The 26,014-nt window shown below is 35.2% G+C and overlaps 1 protein-coding gene across 2 annotated transcripts in view; it reads left to right on the forward strand.

Annotated features, from left to right (window-relative positions):
- The window catches only part of MSH4 (mutS homolog 4), an 88,019-nt gene that overhangs the window by 53,686 nt on the left and 8,319 nt on the right, over positions 1-26,014 (forward strand). The window contains exons 10-17 of one of the 2 annotated variants that reach the window (XM_042952229.1): positions 4,122-4,186; positions 5,538-5,707; positions 10,072-10,208; positions 11,219-11,322; positions 12,946-13,070; positions 14,970-15,170; positions 18,560-18,678; positions 19,997-20,125. In XM_042952229.1, coding sequence (XP_042808163.1) covers positions 4,122-4,186; positions 5,538-5,707; positions 10,072-10,208; positions 11,219-11,322; positions 12,946-13,070; positions 14,970-15,170; positions 18,560-18,678; positions 19,997-20,125 — 1,050 coding nt within the window. The remainder of the gene's footprint in view (positions 1-4,121; positions 4,187-5,537; positions 5,708-10,071; positions 10,209-11,218; positions 11,323-12,945; positions 13,071-14,969; positions 15,171-18,559; positions 18,679-19,996; positions 20,126-26,014) is intronic. The other variant, XM_042952230.1, reaches the window with a different exon arrangement.

Consider the following 26,014-nt stretch of genomic DNA (forward strand, 5'->3'; position numbering starts at 1 on the left):
ATAATATTTTTAATGGATTTCTTTTCTTGATACAGGGTCAACCCCAGGACCATGCATTGTATTTAATGTCATGTTTCTTTATACCTTTTTAAATTAAAAGTTTCTCATCCTTTCTTTGTCATGATATTAACATTCTAAAGAGTGGCAGTTGTTTATAGAATATTCCTCAATTTGTGTGTATGGTTATTTTCTCATGATTAAATTTAGCTTGTACATATTCAGCAGTAATACTCTATGGGAAAAGTTGTACCTTTCTTAGTACATCACATCAGGAGGCACGTGATACCATTCCACATTCTGGTGATATGAACTTTGATCAATTCACTGTGAAGTTATTAATCTATGGAGAGATACTTTGAGACTATATAAATATCCTGTTCACTTGATTTTAGTATTTATTTCTAACTCTTACTTGAAGTACCTCTGATGTGATTTTTTTATAAATACTATATTTTAAATACTAAAATGTGCAAAACTTGTTTTTAAACATATATTTATTTAAATAATCTCTACACCCAGTGTGGGGCTCAAATGCACAACCCTCAGTTCAGGAGTCTCATGCTTTACCAGCTGAGCCAGCCAGGCACCCCTGTGCAAAACATTTTTAAAAATTAAGGTGACAAAGAAGAACTGCTTTTTTAAAGAAAAAATAATGGACAATGTGGAAGAATTTTGTTATAGAGTTCATTCTAATAAATACTATATAATGAAAACAATTTGGCAAAAGGTTTAAAAAATGTTGCCATCTTTCTTAGAATGAAAGAAGTATAATAAATCATCCCCCACAATTGATAGATTTGACAAAACACAAATTTTAAGCTTTGACATGTCAAAGGCAAAGTAAAGGCCAAAGAAAATTAGGAAACAGTCTCTTTAACAAATGGTGCTGGGAGAGCTAGACAGCAACATGCAGAAGAATGAAACTAGACAACTTTCTTACACCATTCACAAAAATAAACTCAAAATGGATAAATGACCTGAATGTGAGACACGAAACCATCAAAACCCTAGAGGAGAAAGCAGAAAACCTCTCTGACCTCAGCTGTAGCAATTTCTTACTTGACACATCCCCAAAGGCAAGGGAATTAAAAGCAAAAATGAACTATTGGGACCTCATGAAGAAAAAAGCTTCCGCACTGCAAAGGAAACAGTCAACAAAACTAAAAGGCAACCGACAGAATGGGAAAAGATATTTGCAAATGACATATGGGACAAAGGGCTAGTATCCAAATCTATAAAGAGCTCACCAAACTCCACACCCGAAAAACAAATAATCCAGTGAAGAAATGGGGAGAAGACATGAATAGACACTTCTCTAAAGAAGACATCCAGGTGGCCAACAGGCACATGAAAAGATGCTCAACATCACTCCTCATCAGGGAAATACAAATCAAAACCACACTGAGATATCACCTCATGCCAGTCAGAGTGGCTAAAATGAACAAAACAGGAGACTATAGATGCTGGAGAGGATGTGGAGAAATGGGAACCCTCTTGCACTGTTGGGGGGAATGCAAATTGGTGTAGCCACTCTGGAAAACAGCATGGAGGCTCCTCAAAAAATTCAAAATAGATCTACCCTATGACCCAGCAATAGCACTGCTAGGAATTGACCCAAGGGATACAGGAGTGCTGATGCATAGGGGCACTTGTACCCCAATGTTTATAGCAGCACTTTCAACAATAGCCAAATTATGGAAAGCACCTAAATGTCTATCAACTGATGAATGGATAAAGAAATTGTGGTTTATATACACAATGGAATACTATGTGGCAATGAGAAAGAATGAAATATAGCCTTTTGTAGCAACGTGGATGGAACTGGAGAGTGATATGCTAAGTGAAATAAGCCAGGCAGAGAAAGACAGATACCATATGTGTTCACTCTTATGTGGATCCTGAGAAACTTAACAGAAGACAATGGGGGTGGGGAAGGAGAAAAAAAAAGTTAGAGAGGGAGGCAAATCATAAGAGACTCTTAAAAACTGAGAACCAACTGAAGGTTGTTGGGGGGTAGGAGGGAGGGGAGGGTGGGTGATGGGTATTGAGGGGGGCACCTGTTGGGATGAGCACTGGGTGTTGTATGGAAACCAATTTAACAATAAATTTCATATTTAAAAAAAAAATAAAAACTTTTCATGATGTAAAAATAGGAAAAATTTATAACAGAAAAAATATTACTTTCTGTCATAAAACTCATGTAATTTCATTAGAGAATACTGGAATACCAATAGAAATATGCAAAATGCTCCTAAAATGGAAATCAAAGGGGTTAATAAATAGTACCAAAAATATTCAACCTCAATATTAGTCAAAGAAATACAAATTAAAGTCATTTTTTATATATCAAAAAAACAAAGGTTTATTTTTCCTTTAATGGATGCAACTTACTGCTAATGAGAGAATAGTAAAACATACAGCTTCATAGACAGCTGGTAGGAGTACAAATTGTACATACTTCACAAGGAAGTTTTTCAACATCTATCTTTTGATGCTGTTATACTACTAGAAATCTGTGCAACAGAACTCCTAAGAAATATTGACCAAGATTTATGCCCAGTTATGGTCATTGTAGCATTATTTATATTAGTGAGAAATTATAAGTAGCATACAACTCCAGAATTAAGGGAAGAGACTTTTCTAGAGGATGAAATATGACTTATTAAAAATTTATACTATTAAAAGTTTCTCTTTTTTTAACATTTATTTTTGAGAGAGAGAGACAGAATATGAGCAGGGGAGGGGCAGAGAGAAAGGAAGACCCCAGCACAGACCCTGACGTGGGGCTCGAACTCACAACCTGAGATCATGACCTGAGCTGAAGTTGGCCCTTAACCAACTGAGCCACCCAGGTGCCCCTTATTAAAAGTTTCTAATGCTTGTGATGCAGTATTAAGTAGGGGAGAAAAGGAGTATGCAATGATATAATGATTTTTTATTTGAAGAAGTGACAGGAAATATACCATCATGTTTTGATTATTTATTTGGAAAAATGGTAGAAGTAATTTAAATGTTTTTCTTTATGCTTTTATGAGTTTTGCAGTTTTTGAAAGTATTTAAATATTTTCTATTCATAAGCAAATGTTATTATTGCCATTGCCTTATAGCAAACTAAAATAGGTAAAAGGTTAACTATGTTTTCTTCTTTTTTCTGTTTATTCAAATAGTGACCACTTACAGTTTCCATTAAGCAAAATTAGATCCCTACTTTTTCCATATAATAGTGGAGAATTCTGGGGCGCCTGGGTAGCTCAGTCGGTTAAGTGTGTGACTTCGGCTCAGGTCATGATCTCGCCATTCCCAAGTTCCAGCCTCGCATCTGGCTCTGTACTGACAGCTCAGAGCCTGGAGCCTGTTAACAGATTCTGTCTCTCTCTCTCTCTGTCCCTCCCCCACTCACACACACACACTCTCTCTCTTTCTCTCTCTCTCTCAAAAATAAACATTAAAAAAATTAAAAAGAAAGAATGGAGAAATTGCTCTATTTATAAATATGTAAAGCACTTTTTTAGTTTAATGCATATTTAAAACGCAGATTTTAGAATTATATGTAGAGTACTCTAAATGTACAATGATAGTGGGTGCCTGGGTGGCTCAGTCGGTTAAGCGTCTGACTCTTGATTTCTCATCAGGCCAGGATCTCACTATTGGGGAGATCAAGCCCAGCAATGGCATCTAGCTGTACCCTAACAGTGCAGAGCCTGCTTGGGATTCCCTCTGTCTCTTTTTGCCCCTCCCCTGCTTGTGCACATGCCCTCCCTCTCAAAAATAAACTTAAAAAAAATAAATAAATATACAGTGATAGCTATTTAAGTATCTACCTCTAAAAAGTACTTGAATGCTAACAATTAGTTGACAGATAAGAAAAATTAAAGTCATAATAGTAAAGCAGTAGATCCCCTTTATTAGCCAGGTGTTCTTTATCTGAAAATAAGAAAGATACCATTTATCCTCACCTACATACCTAAAATATCTATAATGGGTACACACATGAGAAGATGAAGCCAGAAAGTCAAGAAAGCCCTTGGTAAACTGTAAAGTTGTAAACAAATATAAAATGATATGTTTGAATAGTGTCATAATTCATTATTTTTAATTATCTTTATTTTATTTTTTAACAGATTGCTCTGAAGAACTGTAACACACCTTTATTAAGAGCTTACTGTGGTTCCTTAGAAGATAAGAGGTCTTTGTCACTCAGCCGTTAATAAAATATCCATGCTAATTACTCCTTTCTTGCTGATCATAACTGATGTTAAAGACTCTAATTGTAATCTATAGAGCAATTACTTGAAATCTGGTTGACAGTACCTTTAAACTATTCATCAAAGTTCTAATTATACATTACATCTTATAAATACCCATAAATAAGGAAACAGCACGTTGAGTATTTTTGTTAATGGAAGATTGGAATGTTATTAAAAATTGAAATCATACACACTTTTAATAATTTTTTTAGCCATTCTACATGGAAAGACTTGCAAATATGAAAATATATTCTTTTGTAAACCAAAAAGGCCCAATGTAACCAAAAAATAGTAGATATAAATGTTGAATAAGATCTAAATACAGTTTAATTTTAATATTGTTTTTAGCATTGGTGCCTTGATTCTTGACCAAAAAGACTTGTGATAGTAAGAACTGTTATTTTATTGATTCAGGATTCACATCTTTTGTGAGTCACAAATTGAAGTTAATAATAAAACAGAATTACAAATAAAATACAGAACAGAGTAAAACAAAAGGTTAGGAAAATAGATGTTATCAGACTTTTGGTTTGCATGATCACTGCAGTTAATTACTGATTATTGTGAGGTTCTGTTACACTGTCTTACAGTATGTGTTTAGTGCTGCCAGCTGAGGGCATGGACCATGCATTTAATTCTTCTTTGAATCTGTGCACCTGACACATTGATTGATACATGGTATAAGTAAATGTTTATTGAGTCAATGAACATGAAGCCAGAATAACAGTTCTTAGTGGACATATTTTATACTCATAGGCATAGTCAATGTAAATAATTTGGGAGAGCTTTTTATTAACAGTTGTAGAATTATTCTTGGTGGCTTCCTGTTATTTTTTTTTATTTTTTTTTAATGTTTATTTATTTTTGAAGGAGAGAGAGACAGAATGTGAGTGGGGGAGGGGCAGAGAGAGAGAGAGAGAGAGAGAGAGAGAGAGAGATAGAATCTGAAGCAAGCTCCAGGCTCCAAGCTGTCAGCACAGAGCCTGACCTGGGGCTCAAATTCACAAACCGCGAGATCATGACCTGAGATGAAATCGAACGCAGGCGCCCCCACTTCCTGTTACTTTAAAAGACTGATCTTGATTAACAAAATATTTTAAAATTGATATAGCCACAGTTCTAACTTACATGTGTGTATGTTTTATTTTCAAAAACATTTTTCACACATTTCAAGAAAATATATTACTTGTTACATTTGAAATTATTTCAAGAAAATATATCATTAACTGTGACTCAGATTATAAATTAAAATAATTGTTTGACTTAATTGCCTTTAATATTCTTTTTTAGGTTTGGAATCATACTTGAAAAGATTAAAACCATAATTAATGATGATGCAAGATACATGAAAGGATGCCTGAACATGAGGACTCAGAAGTGCTATGCAGTGAGATCCAACATAAATGAATTTCTTGACATTGCTAGAAGAACATATACAGAGATTGTAGATGACATAGCAGGTAATTTAGTTACTTCAGCATATTTTTCTGTTTTTTTTAGCAATTAAACCTTTTTAGGACATGCTGTGCTTTTCTGCTGGTGATAACTAGCCATACATATTTTTAATTAAATTTTTGTTACCAAAACAGATAAGGTTAACACATATTATCATTTAAAATATATTAAAATATGATTATGAAAGTATCTTTAAGTGTTATAATATGTCTGTTCTTTTCTTCAAACTTAAATATAGATTTTCTTCAAACTTAGAGTTACCTGAAAATCAGGAGATGTTTGTTTACCTTCATATAACACTGTGTATAAATTACATGAAAAGTGCAGGCTGTCAGTATGAAGTGGTTTCAGAGGAAGAGCTATATTTGTCTAGAAGAAGTGGCATTTGAGCAAGTACAGTAATTCAGTAAGCAAATTTGTGGAGTTTCTTATAAATATAGAAAAATTCTGTTCGGGGTACTAGGACTACATAGTAAACAAGACAAAGTCCTGGTCCTCATGGAGATTATATTATAGTAGTGGAGACAGACAATAAAAAAACACACACATACACACGTTTGTGTATAATAGGTATACATAGAGATACGTATATCAGCCACATAGATCATATAATATCACAAGGGTATAAGATATATGAGAAAAATATAACAAGTTAGAGGGGTCAAGAGAGTGACTGGATATGTAAGCATAGAGGATGGGCATGTTTTAGTAGATAGCATAGCCGAGAAAGGAATTCCATCTACTGGTAGTGGTACAGACCAAATGACAAAAGCTAAGGAAATCTCAAGGGATAAGGAAGGCAATTGGTTAGGATGGAATAGGGCATTCCTTGACAAAACTAAGGTACCAGAATTTAGTCTTTGAAGGCTGGGAGTTTGGATGGAGCGATGGAGACAGGGAGGCCATTTTAAACTATTACAAGTTAGCAAATTAGAGTGATAGCAATGTATATGAGGAGAGAGAAATGCAAAAAGTGAAGGAAGAAATTACAAGTTAATAATTGAGTAGGTATAGCCATGGTAAAGGGAAATGTAGCTATTGGTGCTGATTGAAATTTCTAGCCTGAGAGTGGTTGTATGACTGAGAAGAGCAAGAAATTTGTTGGGAGGAACTATTTTTGAGGAATAAAGATGTTAATTTTCACAAGTAATGTTCAAAGCATTAATGGTCATCAAGTTAAAAATATACGAGCCCAGCATTACCTTGATTCCAAAACCAGACAAAGACCCCTCCACAAAGGAGAATTACAGACTAATCTCCCTGATGAACATGGATGCAAAAGTTCTCGACGAGATATAGCAAACTGAATCTAGCAATACATTAAAAGAATTATTTACCATGATCAAGTGGGATTTATTCCTGGGCTATAGGGGTGGTTCAGTATCTGCAAATCAATCAACATGATACATCACATTAATGAAAGAAAGGATAAGAACTACATGATCCTCTCACTAGATGCAGAAAAAGCGTTTGAAAAAAATACAGCACTCTTTCTTGATGAAAACCCTCAAGAAAGCAGGGATAAAAGGAACATACCTCAAGGTCATAAAGGCCATATACGAAAGACCCACTGCTAATAACATCCTCAATGGAAAAACTGAGAGCTTTCCCCCTAAGGTCAGGAATATGACAGGAATGTCCACTCTCACCACTGTTGTTCAACATAGTGTTGGAAGTCCTAGTGTCAGCAATCCGGCAACACAAAGAAACAAAATGCATCCAAAGCAGCAAGGAAGAAGTCAAACTTTTGCTATTTGCAGGTGATGTGATACTCTATGTGAAAACCCAAAAAATTCCACCCAAAACTGCTAAAATTGATATATAAATCTAGCAAAGTCACAGGATATAAAATCAGTGTACAGAAATAGGTTGCATTTATATACACTAATAATGAAGCAGCAGAAAGAGAAATAAAGGAATTGATCCCATTTACAATTGCACCGAACACCATACAATATGTAGGAATAAACCTAATTAAAGAGATAAAAGCTGAAAACTATAGAAGGCTTATAGAAGAAGTTGAAGAGGACACAAAGAAATGGAAAACATCCTATGCTCATGGGTTGGAAGAACAAATATTGTTAAAATGTTGATAGTGTCCAAAGCAATCTACACATTCAATGCAATCCCTATCAAAATAACACCAGTATTCTTCATAGAACTAGAACAAGTCATTCTAAAATTTGTATGGAACCAGAAAAGGCCCCAAATAGCCAAAGTAATGTTGAAAACCAAACCTGGAGGCATCACCATCCTGGACTTCAAGATGTATTACAATGCTGTAATCATTAAGACAGTACAGTACTGTCATAAAAACAGACACATAGATCGATGGAACAGACTAGAGAACCCAGAAATGTACCCACAAATGTGTGGCCAACTAATCTTCAACAAAGCAGGAAAGAGTATCGAATGGAAAAAAGAGTCTCTTCAGCAAATAGTGTTGGGAAAACTGGACATTGACATGCAGAAGAATGAACTTGGACCACTTTCTTAAACCATACACAAAAATAAATTCAAAATGAATGAAAGACCTAAATGTAAGACAAGAAACCATCAAAATCCTAGAGGAGAAAACAAGCAACGACCTCTTTGACCTTGGCTGCAGCAACTTCTTACTACAGAGGTCTCCAGAGGCAAGGGAACAAAAGCAAAAATGAACTTTTGGGACCTCATCAAGATAAAAGTCTTCTGGATAGCAAAGGAAACAATCGACAAAACTAAAAGGTAACCTATGGAATGGGAGAAGATATTTACAAATGACATATCAGATAAAGGGTTGGTATCCAAAATCTGTAAAGAACTTATAAAACTCCCCACTCAAAAAATAATCCAGTGAAGAAATGGGCAAAAGACATGAACACACACTTTTCTAAAGAAGAAATCCAGATGGCTAACAGACACATTAAAAGATGCTCAACATCACTCATCATCAGGGAAATACAAATCAAAACCACAATGAGATACCACCTCACTCCTGTTAGAATGGCTAAAATAAACAACTCAGGCAATAACAGATGTTGACAAGGATGTGGACAAAGGGGAACCCTCTTGCACTGCTGATGGGAATGCAAACTGGTGCAGCCTCTCTGGAAAATAGTATGGAGGTTCCTCAAAAAATTAAAAATAGAGCATGCTATGACCCAGCAATTGCACTACTAGGTATTTACCAAAAGGATACAAAAATGCTGATTTGAAGGGGCACATGCACCCCAATGTTTATACCAGTGCTATCAACAATAGCCAAAGTATGGAAAGAGCCCAAATGTCCATCAACTGATGAATGGATAATGAAGATATGGGGTATGTACAGTGTGTGTGTGTGTGTGTGTGTGTGTGTGTGTGTGTGTGTTTGTGTGTGTGTGTGTGTGTGTGTGGTGGAATATTACTTGGCAATCAAAAAGAATGAAATCTGCCATTTGCAACAATGTGGATGGAGCTAGAATGTATTATGCTAAGCGAAATAAGTTGATCAGAGAAAGAAAAATATATGATTTCACTCATATGTAGAATTTAAGAAACAAAAATGAACATAGGGGAAGGGAAGGAAAAATCATATAAAAACAGAAAGGGAGGCCAACTGTAAAAGACTTTTAAATATGGAGAATAAACTAAGGGTTGCTGGAGGGAAGTGGGTGGGGATGAGCTAAATGGGTGATAGACATTAAGGAGGGCATTTGTTGGGATGCACACTGGGTGTTATATGTAAAGAATGAATCACTAAGTTCTATTCCTGGAGCCATTATGACACTATATGTTAACAAACTTGGATTTAAATTAAAAATACACACACACACACATATATATGTGTGTGTATATATATATATGTATATATATATATATATATATATATATATATATATATATATATATATGCATACACATAACTGTGGTGAGTTTGAAGTTGATAGGAAGATTTTGACTCTTTAGGAATTTCATTTGTCACATCACCCATTTTTTTGAAATATTTTGTTTTGCAAAATATGTTTTGTAGAGAGAATTTCTTACTGTGAAATAATGATTGTTATAATTTATATGATTCTCTTCCTTTTCAAAAAAGTTAATAAAATGAATAAAAAATCCAATATTCTAATACAGAAAGTATAAAATAGTTTTATTTTTTATTTTAATTTTTCGAGTTTTTTTACTTCCAAAGTACCTATCAAAATGTCTACCTTTGTACTATCAATTTTTTTCTTACAAGAATGCTTAAATATATGTTAGACATTAAATATCTTTATATATAAGTTTAAGAGTAGTAAGACCTTCATATTTATATATAAAATAATAAGAAAATGTGATTTCTTTAAACAGAAAGAGTAATTTTCTTATTAAAATTCTTTTTGTTTTTCCTGTTTCTGGTCACTAGGAATGATTTCGCAGCTCGCAGAAAAATACAGTCTTCCTTTAAGGACAAGTTTTAGCTCTGCTCGAGGATTTTTCATCCAGATGACTACAGATTGTACAGCCCTTCCCAATAATCAACTTCCTTCAGAGTTTATTAAGGTTCATTTTAGCATTTTGGCTAGTAAATTGTTGTTTCTGATTTTGCAGAATTACATTTTACATATTTTCAGACATTCTTTGAATTTTACATGTCAAGTTTCTGAATGTTCTGTATATTGCTTCTACTCCTGTCAACTCACCTAACAGTTATATATTAATCTAAGAGTGAGGTAGAAATTTTTTATTTATTTGTTTATTTTTGAGAAAGACCAAACAGTGCATTCCACAGTTCTGGAAGCTTGGTATGTATAAAAAAGGAAAAGGAAAAAAAGAAAGTCCAAGGATATTTTTGATCAAAGGAATTTGGAAAATATTGTACCATCTCCTGTTTTAGGTAGTTCTTAGTGCATATTTGCCTATTAAAGGTTTAAAAATCCTGAAGTAAAGAAATCTGCTTAACTTTTTAAAATCCAGTATTGCCAAACCTTTGCACCAGGAGAATATTTTTTCCTAAATACACATTAACTTCCCCATGATACACCAGTTTGGGAAAGTCTAACCCACTCTAATTTTGCTTTCTCTGCTCCCAGGGGGTAACTTTTGGCAAAAACAAACCATTTAACTTCTAGGGTTTTTAAATACAACACTGTAATACTAAATAATGTGGGATAGATGAAGTAAAGAATGGGTGGAGACAGTAATGGGGTTAGAGCTTGAGTGAGGTTCAAATGTAGGGCAAGGGCTAAGATGGGTGAGAGATGGAGTGAAAGTTACATCTGTCATGCATGTTGCTTGGTGATAAGATGTACTGTTTAACATTTCTACATGGCTATTTTAATTTTAAGACCTGTAAAAATAGTTGTGCCAGAATAGACTAGGTTAAAAAATCCTGCTTTAACTTTAAAAGTGATATTTTCTTTTTTGCAGACATTATTTGAGAGTTTCTTTGTGATGCTTTGTCGCAAAAGTTAATGTGATTAACCTAAATACCTGTACAGTTTAAAATCTGTAGGTTTTATTTTATAGGAGTGTACACATATCTTGACATTTGTTTTTTCATTTCCTAGCAGATATCTAAGGTGAAAAATTCTTATACCTTTACATCAACAGATTTAATTAAAATGAATGAAAGATGTCAGGAGTCTTTGAGAGAGATCTATCACATGACTTATATGTAAGCACATTTGAAATTTTTGAATATTAAATTGGTTAATTTGAGGCATTATGATAAATTTCATTAGTTGGCTTTTTGTCTGATTGCAGAAAATTATAAAATTATGAATGTTAGCAAAGAAAGATCATTTCCTGGAAGAACAAGTAAACGTTTAAAGTCTGTCACTGTGATTGGGATCACTCAGCCTCATAGAAGATTCAGGCAAATCTAATTGCAATATATATATATATATATATATATATATATATATATATACACACACACATATATATATATACACATATATATATACACACACATATATATATATACACACACACATATATATATATCAGATTCGTATATATACATATATACATATATATATGTAACTGATACTTCTGTAGTATGCATTGCACCATGATGTAGAATTTGACACACCATGGGCTTATCTTGGGCTTGATTCAGTTTATTCTTTTCCTATGGTATGTAAGCCCTCAACTTCTCATGGCATGCATATATATATCACAATAGTGTCAATCTCTTGCTGTTTGTGAAACAGTAGCAATACAGATAGAAATAATAAATAGATCATTCATGGGGAAGGGAGGCAAAAAAATTGATCACTCATTGTTGGTGACCTGAAATGATAAAGACAAATATTGGACTTTCAAAACAATTTTAGGGCATAGAGCACAGAAATTATGGATATAGTAGCTTTGGGGAGCATATTTCTTCTTGTAAGGGAAAAACTTTTTTTTTCTTTTTTTAAGTAATCTCTACACCCAACATGAGGCATGAACTCACAACCCTGACACCAAGAGTCACGTGTTCTACCAACTGAGCCAGTTATGCCCTCCAAGGAAAACCTTGTATATTATATCACAGTATAATAACTTTCCCATATAAAAGCTTAAATAATTATGTTGTTAGGGTGTGTGTATGTTGGCGGGGGTGGCGAGAGAGAAAGAGAGGGGAAAATATGTAACTTTTGTGTTGAATTTCACATTTGCAAGAACACAAAATTATTAACAGGTAGGATCTGTTGTTGTATAGTGAGGGCTTGTTTGACTATAAAAATAATTTTATTAATAAAAATTCATTTTATTCATATGTAATAACCAATAATTTCAAAAACATAGTGTTAATCCACCAGAAGATGCATTCTTTTTTTGAACATTTTAAAACTGTTTATTTATTTTTGAGAGACAGAGAACAAGCAGGAGACATTTTGAACATTTTGAACATTTTAAAACTGTTTATTTATTTTTGAGAGACAGCAACAAACAGGAGAGGGACAGAGAGAAGAAAGAATCCCAAGTAGGCACTGACATGGGGCTCGATCACACAAACAGTGGGATCATGACCTGAGCTGAAATCAAGAGTTAAAACTACTCTTATAGCTGACTCTTGTAGACTGAGCCACCAGGTGCCCACAGAAGATGCATTCTTGCTACTAAGTGCTGTGAACTCAAGGAACTTCAATTTCTTAATTTCTAAAATGAGGCAAAAGAACAATAGACTTTACCTATAGTGTACAACTGAACTGTGAATGTTATGTTAGCAATGAATTTATTGTTTTACAATTATATTGTATGTCCCTTTTTAAAAGCATTACCTGACTTACCAAACATATTCTTTCAGGATAGTGTGCAAATTGCTTAGTGAGATTTATGAACATATTCATTGCTTATATAAACTATCTGACACTGTGTCAATGCTGGATATGCTACTGTCATTTGCTCATGCCTGCACTCTTTCTGACTATGGTAGGTTACTTTCTTTGGGATAAATATGTTGCATACTGAAATTTGTATTCCTTTCAAGCAATTTTATATAACAATTATGAATGTTGTACTTTTTTTTTTTTTTTTTACCTGAAATGTAGTCTCTTGCCTGTGGTCTTAGACTAAGACTCAAAATAAAGTAAATTTACCCTTGAAATTCATTTTAAAAGTTGGAAAATTGTTTACTGAGAAATTGATAAATTAAAAAGAAAATACTACAAGAAACTTGAAGGTTCCCCAAATAGGAAAGATCGAAAAGCTGCCTTCTTGGTAGAAATTACAATGATCCAAACTGATAAAGTGCAAATCTGAAGACTAATTGGAAGGAGTGTGACATGGACGAGGGAAATGAATCTCCAAAGTGAATATTTTCTGAACTAGTTCCGTAGATGTGAGCATCTCAAGATCAGGAGTTATGCCATATATTTTTGTATCCCAAGTCTGTACACAAGCCTTGAATATAAGTGTTAAGTCATTTTCTAATATTAAATGAAGACTTCAAATTAACCCCTTGAAATTTCTTATCCAGCTTACCAGTAGTAACTATAATCCAGTATAGAAATTTGTAGAACTAGTATGTGATAATTAAGGTTGAATAATTGTGGACTTAGTATCATTAATAACTTTGAATTTCTAGTTAAAATCACCAGTAACATTTCTCAAGTACTTATGCCACTTAGTTTTTGATGGGAAATAAGTATCTTACAAAGTTGTTTCATATTTTTATATTTCTTATGGAAATGTTAACTTTTTCAATTGCTTTTTTTATTTTCTCTCTCTCCCTTTCTTCAAGGTATTTATTTATTTTGAGAGAAAAAAAAGTGTGCATGAATGCACCAGTGCAGTGCAGGGGCAGAGACAGAGAATCCAAGCAGGCTTCATGCTATTAGCATGGAGCCTGATGTGGGGCTTGATCCCACGAAATGTAAGATCATAACCTGAGCTGAAATCAAGAGTTGGAGGCTTAACTGACCGAGCCACCCAGGCGCCCTCAATTGGTACTTTATAAGTCAGAGCTTTTCGGTCTGTTAGATCTCCTTTGGAGTCAAAACCTTAATTTAACTATTTTAATAATAGTTTTCTTAACTATTAAGATATTTGATGTTGCCCCATTTTAATTTGAGAGGGATCATCCTGAAACTCAAACCTATAAATAATGACTTTGGGTGTTAAAATGCTTTTGAAATAGTTTAAAAATTATTTTCTAACCAACCTCCTTTTATAATGAATACTTTTGAGTTTATCCATGTGTTTCCTCTAGAGGCACATAGGATTTTAGTGTTTACTTGTCCCCAAACCCTTTTTTTTCTCCCTTTACCTTGGAAGGTATTCATGGAGACCTCATCACTATTTGTTTCTATAAATTAACAATATATTTTATGTCTGTTTTGACTATATCTGAGTATTCTTTTTAGGCAAAACTTCTATAAAGGTTTGGACATAAAATTATTTTTATATTTGGTTTTACTCTATATTCATACCCCACTTGAAAAGCTAAGCATGCCAAATTTGAAATAATGCTGAAGGTGGGAATTCAGTAAATGTGCAATTTTGTAGTACTGGTGATTAATTGTTATTTTAAAAGTGTCATCAATGGCTAGTTGACTCTTTATTCTACACAAATTTGAAAATGTTATGAACTGTTTTAGAGCCCAGGACAATGACAAGGAACTAAATCCTACAGTTCCCTGGAAATGAATAAAAGTTGTGATGGTGATTAGAATGTGTCTATTATAATCTAGAGGGATTTAGGTAGAGATTAGGGTAAAATAATATCTTAATGTTATTGTCCCAAATTGACCCTAGTAAAGTCCCATGTACAACACCACAGGCCATTAAATATATTAATCTTACAATTCTTTTTTTTGTTTGTTTTTTCAGTTCGGCCAGAATTTACCGATACTTTAGCAATCAAACAGGGCTGGCATCCCATTCTTGAAAAAATATCTGTGGAAAAACCTATTGCCAACAATACCTTTATTACAGAAGGAAGTAATTTTTTGATCATAACTGGACCTAATATGAGTGGGAAATCCACATATTTAAAACAGATTGCTCTTTGTCAGATTATGGCCCAGATTGGTAAGTTATGGCTTTGCTTTATACTTACCAGTTCTGCTCCTCATTTAAAATGTCTTGTGCCTGGTATTTTAGATCCAGGTGCCTAATTAACCCAAGAAGTTTGGAGGAGGTTTTCTTACTTAAAAGTATATGTGTCTACTATGTAGACTATAACTTTTGCTATTTGGTATTGGTTAAGCTCCATCCAGTTTGGATTGTACTGTACTAAAAATTTTGTTGGATGTAACAAGTCAAAACTACCTTACTGTAACTATTAATGTTGTATCAATTATTACTAAACTGAATCATATCATTATTTCTGATTGAAAACCGAGCTTTGTTGTGAAAAAGTGAAATAAGTAGGATAAGCTGCTGCCTTTAATAACTCATGTAAGATTTTTACCAAATTATAACACTGGAGAGAGAAACCTCTTTTACTTAATTAAGGGCTACCAGTAACTTGGGCACAGCAGTTGATACATTAACACATGTGTGCACACACATGCATATAAATGGCTGTCATTAGCCCAATATTGTCATGCATTTCTTGGTGTAGAGGCACAACTTAGCTCTGAAAACTAGGTTTCCTTGAGAACTCTATGAATCCGAAATGAGATGATTTGCCCTAATGCAGTGGTTCTCAATCAGGAATGATTTTGCCTCCCCCCAGCCCTCACTCCCACAAATTTGGCGATCTGGATACATTTTTGATTGTCACAGCTGAGAGGAGTGTAGAGTCCAGGGATGTTGCTGAACATCTTACAGTGCGCAAAACAGTCTTCTCCCCACCCTCCTCCCAACCCTTGATAGACCTCAGAAAAATTATCCAGCCCAAGATGTTAGTAGTGTGGTGGTTGATAAACCCTGGCCTAATGTAATGAATTGTAAGGGGAATACAGCAATAATAATATTGGTGATACAGTACTGATTTACCCTTATTACTGGGAAAGAAAATCAGATATGAGTGAATGAAGAGTAAATATTTTATTTGGTTTATGGTTTCATTGGATTGAAAAGGACATCTTAGCTAATCTTGTTCTGATTCATATGTGACATAATAATCTTGCTTGTATTTGTGAGGAGCTCTGTCCTTTTAAAAGAACAGAGTATGCAATCGCTGGGTCTCTAATTGTAGAGCGTTCATTATACTGAATTGAAATCTGACTTTCTATAACTTCTACTCATTAGTCCTAATTCTTCTATGTATCATAGAATAACCTAGTCTCTTTTGATAATAGCCTATCAAATATTAGAAGAAAATCATTCTACTTGTCACTCATTTTAAACCTCTAAGATACCTAGAAGTATATATAGTATCTCACATAATCTGATTGTAAAGGAAATAGTAGAACTTGAAAGGCATGGAGATGAAGAACATAGGCTTTGGAGCTAGACCTAGCTTGTCTAGTTACTAGCTCTGTGATCTTAGGCAAATTACTTAACTTCCTTAGTTTTCCTATCTGTAAGTGAAAATTATAATAGTATCTAATTCTAAGAGTTGTTGTAGTGATTAAGTGAAATAATGTGTATAAAATATGATGGACATAAGGTAAGGGTGTGAGAAAGAAAGAGACTTTCCAGACACAGTAAGAACATGTTATAAAAACAGTATGGTATGCCCAAGGAAGTACAAGAGGTTTTGTAATTCCTTTGGAGAGCAAAGAGTAGCTGTGAGTAGTAGTAGGATACAAAGCCAAAGACATGGGTAGGAGCCAGATCATGAAGGGCCTTAAGTACTTCACTGAGGAGATTGAACTTTACCCAGAAATCTATAGGGAGCTTTTGAAATTTAAACAAGAGAATGGCCTGGTTGGATTTGACTTTGGATAGATCACTCTGACTGATGTATGGTTAGATGAAAGCCAGACCAGAAGCAAAATATCAGCTGGGAGCTTCTGTAATAAATTAGATAGAAAAATGTAGAAAGCCTTTTTGGTAAAGGTAAATACAAATGAACTAAGAGGAGAAAGTACAAATGTATTCTGTATATGCTGTATTCTCCACTTGGGGCTTTCACATTTATTTTCCCACTTGATCCTTCCGGAAATCCTATGAGTAAGCTGTATTTAAGAGATCTATTTTCTCAGGTGTGATCATTATAATCACTATTGTTATTGTTACTTTTATTTTTAGTAGTATTATCCTGACTTATGCTTTCTTTTCCTGCTGGTCATTTTTCCTTAGAGAATAATCCTATTCTTCATCCTTATCTTGGCTTTAAGTCCTCAAACAATCAGGGTTTTGTTTCTTCACTCCCATTATTTCACCATTTTGTTCTATATGCTTACTACTTTTCCCATTGTATATTTTCATCCCCTTATGATTTTGGAATGCCTTTTATGTCTCATTCTGTACAGAGATAGGTGCATTAATCAGATTGATTTGCTTTCAAAGGGTGAATATTTTAGATTAGTTAGTATGATAACTTCTCAGGCAGAAATAGTCTCATGGATGAAAACTTTTAAAAAATTAAATGTTTTGCTTTCATTCTGATTCTGTGTGTTTCTATACATTTCTAATAACAGATATTTCCTTATACATCTTTCTGTAACAGTTATATCAATTCAGGCTTCATAAGCATTTCCTTCAAATTTTCATATTTTGAATGTTTTTCATCTAACTATATTAAAATTTTTATGAGGCTTATAATATTTCTTTTTTTTAAAGTCAATGTATTTTTTTTTAATTTTTTTTTTCAACGTTTTTTATTTATTTTTGGGACAGAGAGAGACAGAGCATGAACGGGGGAGGGGCAGAGAGAGAGGGAGACACAGAATCGGAAACAGGCTCCAGGCTCCGAGCCATCAGCCCAGAGCCCGACGCGGGGCTCGAACTCACGGACCGCGAGATCGTGACCTGGCTGAAGTGGGGACGCTTAACCGACTGCGCCACCCAGGCGCCCCAAAGTCAATGTATTTTTTAAGTTTATTTACTTTGAGAGCAAGAGAGTGGGACAGAGAGTGAGGAAGAGAGAGAGAATCCGAAATAGGCTCTACACTGTCAGCAAAGAGCCCAACACAGGGCTCAAACTCAAGAATGGTGAGATCATTATCTTAGGCAAAATCAAGAGTCAGAGGCTTAACTGAGCCACCCAGGTGCTCAAGTTTATAATATTTCTAATGTACTTGAATTTATGCTATATTATTTAACTTCCAAATAACTATGTGCAATAGTAAGGGCAAGTATTTCCATTTATATATGAGAAAGATGAGACTGGGAGAGTCTAATTGGTGCCCAAAGATACATGATAAGTGACAGAGCTGGGACCATGTCATCTAACTCTATATCCAGTGATCTTTCTACTATGTAATCCTTAGATCAGCTAATAAGTAATGAGTTGGTGAAAAGTGAAAAATATTAGTACTTATATTTTAAAACATTTCAATTGACTTTGACCTTCTATTTTACAGGATCATATGTTCCAGCAGAATATTCTTCCTTTAGAATTGCTGAACAGATTTTTACAAGAATCAGTACTGATGACGATATTGAAACAAATTCATCAACATTCATGAAGGAAATGAAAGAGGTACCTAAACTAAACTTTTCTTATGTTAAACTCATGTTAAATTCTTCCACTAATGACCAATTTTTATGTAAGAAACTATCCTTATACTAAAACATGCAGATGTGCTTATACTCCTCTACAAGAGACAGAGGGCAGTCAAAGACAGCAGCTTCCTACTTTCTGTCTTATGTGGAAATGGAAGAGGTTTTACTGAAAAATACACTTTCTAGAGAAAAAGCTAGTATTATTGAACAAAAAACATGCTTTCATATTTTTACATGGAATATATAAAAGACTTTTCAGAAAACAGTGACCTATTCAAGACCATTTTGCATAGTATCTATCATTCCTGTTAGGCTTGATTTTAAAATAAAAGATGATTGGATGCTTTTAAAAATCACCATCGTGTATGCCCCTTTAGAATTTTCACTTTCTGTAAAAATCTGTGTGTCCTCACCTTTTTCTGATCTGAGCCAGATGTCAAATAGACTTGAAGGGCTAAAGGAATTCAGTATAGTTTTTGGGCTATCTTAAGTAGGTAGAAATTAATGGACCACTGTAGAGTTAGATAACTTTTTGTAGATAGGGGGAGAATGGTTATTATTTATGACACTGTGTATGACTTTTACGTAATTATTTAGTATGTATTGAGTATCTGTGGGAGAATATAACAATATACTAGGTGCTTGAGGTGTATTTTTAAATGGTCCTAGCTCTCAAGAAGCTTAGCCTTAATAGAAAGGTAAAATGGCCATGAAATTTACTTTTGTGTCAGGACATAATGTGGATGGAATTCTATTTTTTGAGAAAGAGATTAATACTCTTCAGTTGAGAGTATTAGTCCTTGTTGAGCATGTATTTAAATTGGTTTAAATAGGAATCAATGGGCTTGGATACTTTCTCTTTAATTTTTCTCTCTTTACTCTCTAGAGAGGTGTTAAAATAAACTTGAGAAATAGTTTTGAGTATGTTATGACAATTGATTAGTCATTTGTGGAGAAGAAAATGACCATCTTTGTGCTTTATTTAGATATTTAATTCATTGCTTAGTTTTACTTCACTGTATCTAAAACATCAATATTTTAGATAATGGTTATTTACTCTCTGTTGTCTCATGCACACATGCATGTCTGTTTATGTATATATCAGTTATTCTATTGAAATTATTAGTCATGAGATTTTTAGAAGAAAAGCAATGTGTTAGTTTCTGCCTAGCAGGATATCTTTATAAAAATATGTTTTGGATGAATTATTAGAGACTGGATTTTTCCTCATTTTTTTTAAATGGTAGTGACAGCTGTTTGGTTACAATGAATAACATTAAAATTATATTTTCCAGATAGCATACATTCTACATAATGCTAATAACAAATCACTCATATTAATTGATGAGCTTGGCAGAGGTACTAATACAGAAGAAGGTATTGGCATTTGTTATGCTGTTTGTGAATATCTGCTGAGTTTAAAGGTATTCTCTATCTCTTTTAAGTGTATTAATTCTTAGTCCTTTTTTGATGTATCCTTTATATATTTATCATGAATGGATTTTACAGACACCTATAGAAAGCTCTTTAAACAATTTTAGGTGGTAAAAGCATACCATAGCATTTATATTTTTATTATTTCATTTCTGATGGAAGCAGAACAGCTAGTATGATAATCATGGTGTAGAAAGGAGGAAATCAAGAAATACAAATAATATTAAAACTAGTCACTTGGCTATAATCAAATTAAATAGCAAAACATGAAAGCATTTCAATAATTGTCTCTGTGTGTAGTAACATTGACTAGGATGTCATAACATGAAGTGAAAAACTAGGCGTCTGAGGTCATTTTATGGTAAATTTATTTTACTTACCCAACTAAAATTTCATTCCTTTAAAGAAAACAAGTTTTTAAAAATCTCTGTTATTAAGCTAATATGTAAAATATCAAAATATATATGGATATGAAAAAACTTAAAAATACTTTTCCATATTTAAAGTTCCTTGAAATATCCCTAAAATGATGTTCTTTTCCTTTTTTTTTTTTTTTTAATTTTTTTTTAATGTTTATTTATTTTTGAGACAGAGAGAGAGCATGAACAGGGGAGGGTCAGAGAGAGGGAGACACAGAATCTGAAACGGGCTCCAGGCTCTGAGCTGTCAGCACAGAGCCCGACGCGGGGCTCGAACTCACGGACCGCGAGATCGTGACCTGAGCCGAAGTCGGCCGCTTAACCGACTGAGCCACCCAGGCGCCCCAGTGATGTTCTTTTCCTTAAATGAGATTCCATAATGATTTATTATGTAGAATGAGAAAAATCTTATTTTATACTTGAAGGGTATATGATAAATCAGAAGTAATATTAATAGAGAACAGTAGTGTTTGTAAAACTGAATCTGTGTTGGTCGATCAGAATTTCTCATATAAATAAGATATATGCATTACTTGTTAGGATTAAAAGCTAGTTAGTATCTGTGATGGTTAATTTTATACATCAACCTGACTGGGCTACAGAGTACAGGACATTTGGTCAAACAGTATTTTGGGTGTATCTGTGAGGGTTTCTGGATGAGATTTGTATTTAAACTGGTAGACTGAGTAAAGCAGATTGCCCTCCCTAGTATGGGTGGCTCCATCTAATCAGTTTTGAGTGGGGTCCAGTTGAAGACCTGAATAGAACAAAAAGGCTGACTTTTCTGGGACTGAGAGGTTAATTCCTGCCTGACTGCCTTTAATCTAGAGTCATTTTTTCCTGATTCTGGAGTAGAATTGAAACATCAGCTCATTTTGGATCTTGAGTCTGCCAGCATTTGGCTCAAGTTGGCAGAAGTTTGGTTCTGAGGCCTTTAGATTCAGACTAGAACTACACAGTCACCTCTCTTGGGTCTCCAACTTGCTGATTGTAGACCTGGGGAGTTATCAGTGTCCATAATCATATGAGCCAATTCCTAATAGTAAATCAGTCAATCAGTCTCTCTCCTTCTTCCTCCCTCCCTCTACACAACCCCCACCCCCCCATACACACACACCCTGTTAATTTTGTTTTTCTGGAGAACCCTGACTTACAGATTTTTTTTAATGTGAAATTTATTGTCAAATTGGTTTCCATACAACACCCAGTGCTCATCCCAACAGGTGCCCTCCTCAATGCCCATCACCCACCCGCCCCTCCCTCTCACCCCCCATCAACCCTCAGATTGTTCTCAGTTTTTAAGAGTCTCTTATAGTTTGGCTCCCTCCCTCTCTAACTTTTTTTTTTTCCTTCCCCTCCCCCATGGTCTTCTGTTAAGTTTCTCAGGGTCCACATAAGAGTGAAAACATATGGTATCTGTCTTTCTCTGTATGATTTATTTCACTTAGCATAACACTCTCAAGTTCCATCCACATTGCTACAAATGGCCAGATTCTATTCTTTCCCACTGCCAAGTAGTATTCCATTGTGTATATAAACCACATCTTCTTTATCCATTTGTCAGTTGATGGACATTTAGGTGCTTTCCATAATTTGGCTATTGTTGAAAGTACTGCTATAAACATTGGGGTACAAGTGCCCCTATGTATCATGCCTCTCTACTCCTGTATCCCTTGGGTAAATTCCTAGAAGTGCTATTTCTGGGTCATAGGGTAGATCTGTTTTTAATTTTTTGAGGAACCTCCACACTGTTTTCCAGAGCGGCTGCATCAGTTTGCATTCCCACCAGCAGTGCAAGAGGGTTCCCGTTTCTCCACATCCTCACCGGCATCTATAGTCTCCTGATTTGTTCATTTTAGCCACTCTGACTGGCGTGAGGTGGTATCTGAGTGTGGTTTTGATTCAGATTTTGATATTGAAGTGATTCTAGAGGAATTTTAAGGATGGATTTTCTGAATTGGTTCTGGAGTTTCTGGAATTGACTCTCTGATCTGATTAGATTTATTTTATTTATTTTACTCAAAGACTTTTGTTTTATTATATACATGGGCTGGGACTGATGGGAAGGGGTAGATGTAGTGGGCAACCATGGTCCAGATTAGTGTTGGATGCCCATACCGATGGCCATGGATATGCTAAAGGTCCCACCACTCTGCATGATGGTTTTCCTGATGCTGCTCATCAGCAACCAATTTCACATTCCAATCCTGAGACACGAAGAAATATTGAAGAGTACCCTGGCTGCCATGCCCACTGCATAGCCTGTCACAAAGCCCATCTTCATGTGGTTGAAGCAGCTTGCCTGGAACTGTGTATAGGCCCCAGAGCCACAAGGATCCTCTTAGTGTTCAGGTCCCTGCACTGTGGTGCCCCCACCTCACTTCTAATCTGATTAGATTTAAAGATACTGAGGACTCTATTTCTAGTAGTAGAGAGCACTAGTCATCCATAGTGTAAGGGTGGCCTCAGCAGAGGAGGATTTTAATAATCAAGTGGAAAGGATGACCCGTTCTGTGGATACCAATTGGCCTCTTTCCCCAGTTACCCCTGCCATCATCCAATGAACTCATGAACAAAGTGGCCATGGTGGCATGGATGGAGACTATACATGGACTCAGTAACAGATTTCCACTCACCATGGCTGACCTGGCTACAACTGTTGCTGAGTGCCCAATCTGCCTGCAGCAGAGACCAACAGTGAGCCTCCAATGGCACCATTCCCTGAGGTGATCAGCCAGCTGCCTAGTGGCAAGTTGATTACATTGGACTGCTTCCATCATGAATGGAACAGCAATTTGTTCTTACTAATGACTAGACACTTACTCTAAATATAGATTTTCCTTTCCTGCACATATTGTTTGTGCTGAAACTATTACCCGTGAACTTAATGCTTTATCCACCATTGTGGTATTTCACACAGAATTGTTTCTGATCAAGGAATTCACTTCATATCAAAGTGCAGCAATGGCCTTTTGCTCATGGAATTCACTGGTTTTATCATGTTCCCTACAATCCTGAGCAACTGGCTTGATAGAATGGTGGAATGGCCTTTTGAAGACTAAGTTACAGCACTTTCTAGGTGGCAATATCTTGCATGGCTGGGCAAGGTTTTCTAGAAACTTGTATATGCTCTGAATCAGCACCCATTATATGGTGCTGTTTTTCCTAGAGCCAGGATTCATGGGTCTAAGAATTAAGAAATGGAAATGGGAGTAGCACCACTCAACTATTACCCCTGGTGACCTGCTTGCAAGATGTTTGCCTCCTGTCCTCTGGACCTTATGCACTACTGGCCTAGAGAGCTTAGTTCCAAAGGGAGAAATGCTTCCACAAACACACAACAATGATTTCATTCCACTGAAAGTTAAGACTGCCACCAAGCCACTCTGGGCTCTTCATGCCTCTGAATCAATAGGCAAAGAAGGGAGGTACTGCACAGGCTGTAGTGACTGATCCTGACTTCCAGTGGGAAATTGGATTACCAATCCATAATGGAGGTAAGAAAGAATAATTCTGGAATACAGGAGATCCCTAAGGGGTCTTGGTATTAGCATTCCTTGTGATTAATGTCAATTGAAAACTACAGCAACGCAATCCTGGCATGACTTCTAATGGCCCAGATCCTTTAGGAGTGAAGGTTTAGGCCATTCCATCAGGTAAAGAACCATGACCAGCTGAGGTGCTTGCTGAAGGCAAAGGGAATACGAAATATATAGTGGAAGAAGGTAGTTACCAACTATGAGCATGTGACCAGTTACAGATGAGGACTGTAATTGTCATGAATAATGAGTATTTCTTCCTTATTTTGTTATGAATTTGTATGTATTTGTTTTCTCTCCTCTCTTATTCCCTTATCATGTGACATAAGATGTACTGAATTTATATCAGTATGTTTAACTATTATTACTTTTATGTCAATAGTATTTAACTTACAAGATATCAAGGAGAAGAGTAAACGTCACTCAAGGACTTTATGCTCCCTTAGGGGAAGGGATTGGTACATTCTCTTGTATGCAGGATAGTTGAAACATGTTAGGTGGAGTTATGACCTTGTTGTTGTCTTTATTTGGAGATTTAGGTATGGTTTTAAGAGATGGTGTATAGGTATCAATTTGACAGGAGCTGGCCTTGTGTTAGTTAATTTTATATGTCAAATTGACTAGACCACAGAGTGCCCAGTTTGGTCAAACATCATTCTGGGTGTATCTGTTCTGAAGGTGTTTCTGGATAAGATTAACATGAGAATTGGTAGACTGAGGAAAACAGATTGCTCTCCCTAATGTGGGTGGGCCTAATCCAATCAGTTGAAGATTTGAACAGAACCAAAAGGCTGACCCTCTTGGGAGTAAGAGGTAACTCCTTCTGCCTGACTGCCTTCAATCTGGAACACTAGGTCTTTCCTGCCATCATATTTGAACTGAAACATCAGCACTTTTTAGGTTTTGAGCCTGCTGGCATTCAGACAGGAACTACACCATCAACTCTCCTGGATCTCTAGTTGGCTGACGGTAGATCTGAGAATTTGTCAGCCTCCATAATCACATGAGCCAATTCTTTATAATAAATCTTTTTATATGTGTATATATAATCTACAAATTATATGTACATACATACATATATATACATATATATGTGTGTGTGTGTATATATATATATATATATATATATATATATATATATATATATAAAATCTTTATGCAGTATTGATATACACACTTACATAGTAGAAGATACATGTATTTCCTGTTGGTTCTGTTTCCTGAGAGAACAGTAATTATAGTATCCATTTCTGAGATATGTAACAGCTGAAAATAATGCTTTTACTAATATTTTGAATACCTGTCTTAGTTTGGGCTGCTATAGACAACAGAAATTTATTTTTCACAGTTCTGGAAAGTAGAATGTTGAGATCAGGGTTCTGTATGGTAGGGAGAACCTTTTTTCCAGGTTGTAGACTGTCAAGTTCTTATTGTGTCTTTGCATGGTAGAGAGGGCAAAAGAGCTCTCTGGGGTGACTTTTATTTAAATTTTTTTTTTTTTTAACGTTTATTTATTTTTTTGGGACAGAGAGAGACAGAGCATGAACGGGGGAGGGGCAGAGAGAGAGGGAGACACAGAATCGGAAGCAGGCTCCAGGCTGTGAGCCATCAGCCCAGAGCCCAATGCGGGGCTCGAACTCACAGACCGCAAGATCGTGACCTGAGCTGAAGTCAGATGCTTAACCGACTGAGCCACCCAGGCGCCCCATCTGGGGTGACTTTTAAAACAGCACTGATCTTATTCATGAGGGCTCTACCCTCACAACCTAATCACCTCCCAAAGGCTCCACCTCCTAACACCATCACACTGGAAGTTTTGATTTCAACATTTGAATTTGAGGGGGGACACAGACATTTAGTCCATAATAATATCCTTTACCAGTATAAATAACTTAGTAAAAATATAATTATTGCTGTTTAC

Source organism: Panthera leo, chromosome C1 (assembly GCF_018350215.1).
Source record: "Panthera leo isolate Ple1 chromosome C1, P.leo_Ple1_pat1.1, whole genome shotgun sequence".
In the NCBI taxonomy this organism is placed as follows: Eukaryota; Metazoa; Chordata; class Mammalia; order Carnivora; family Felidae; genus Panthera; species Panthera leo.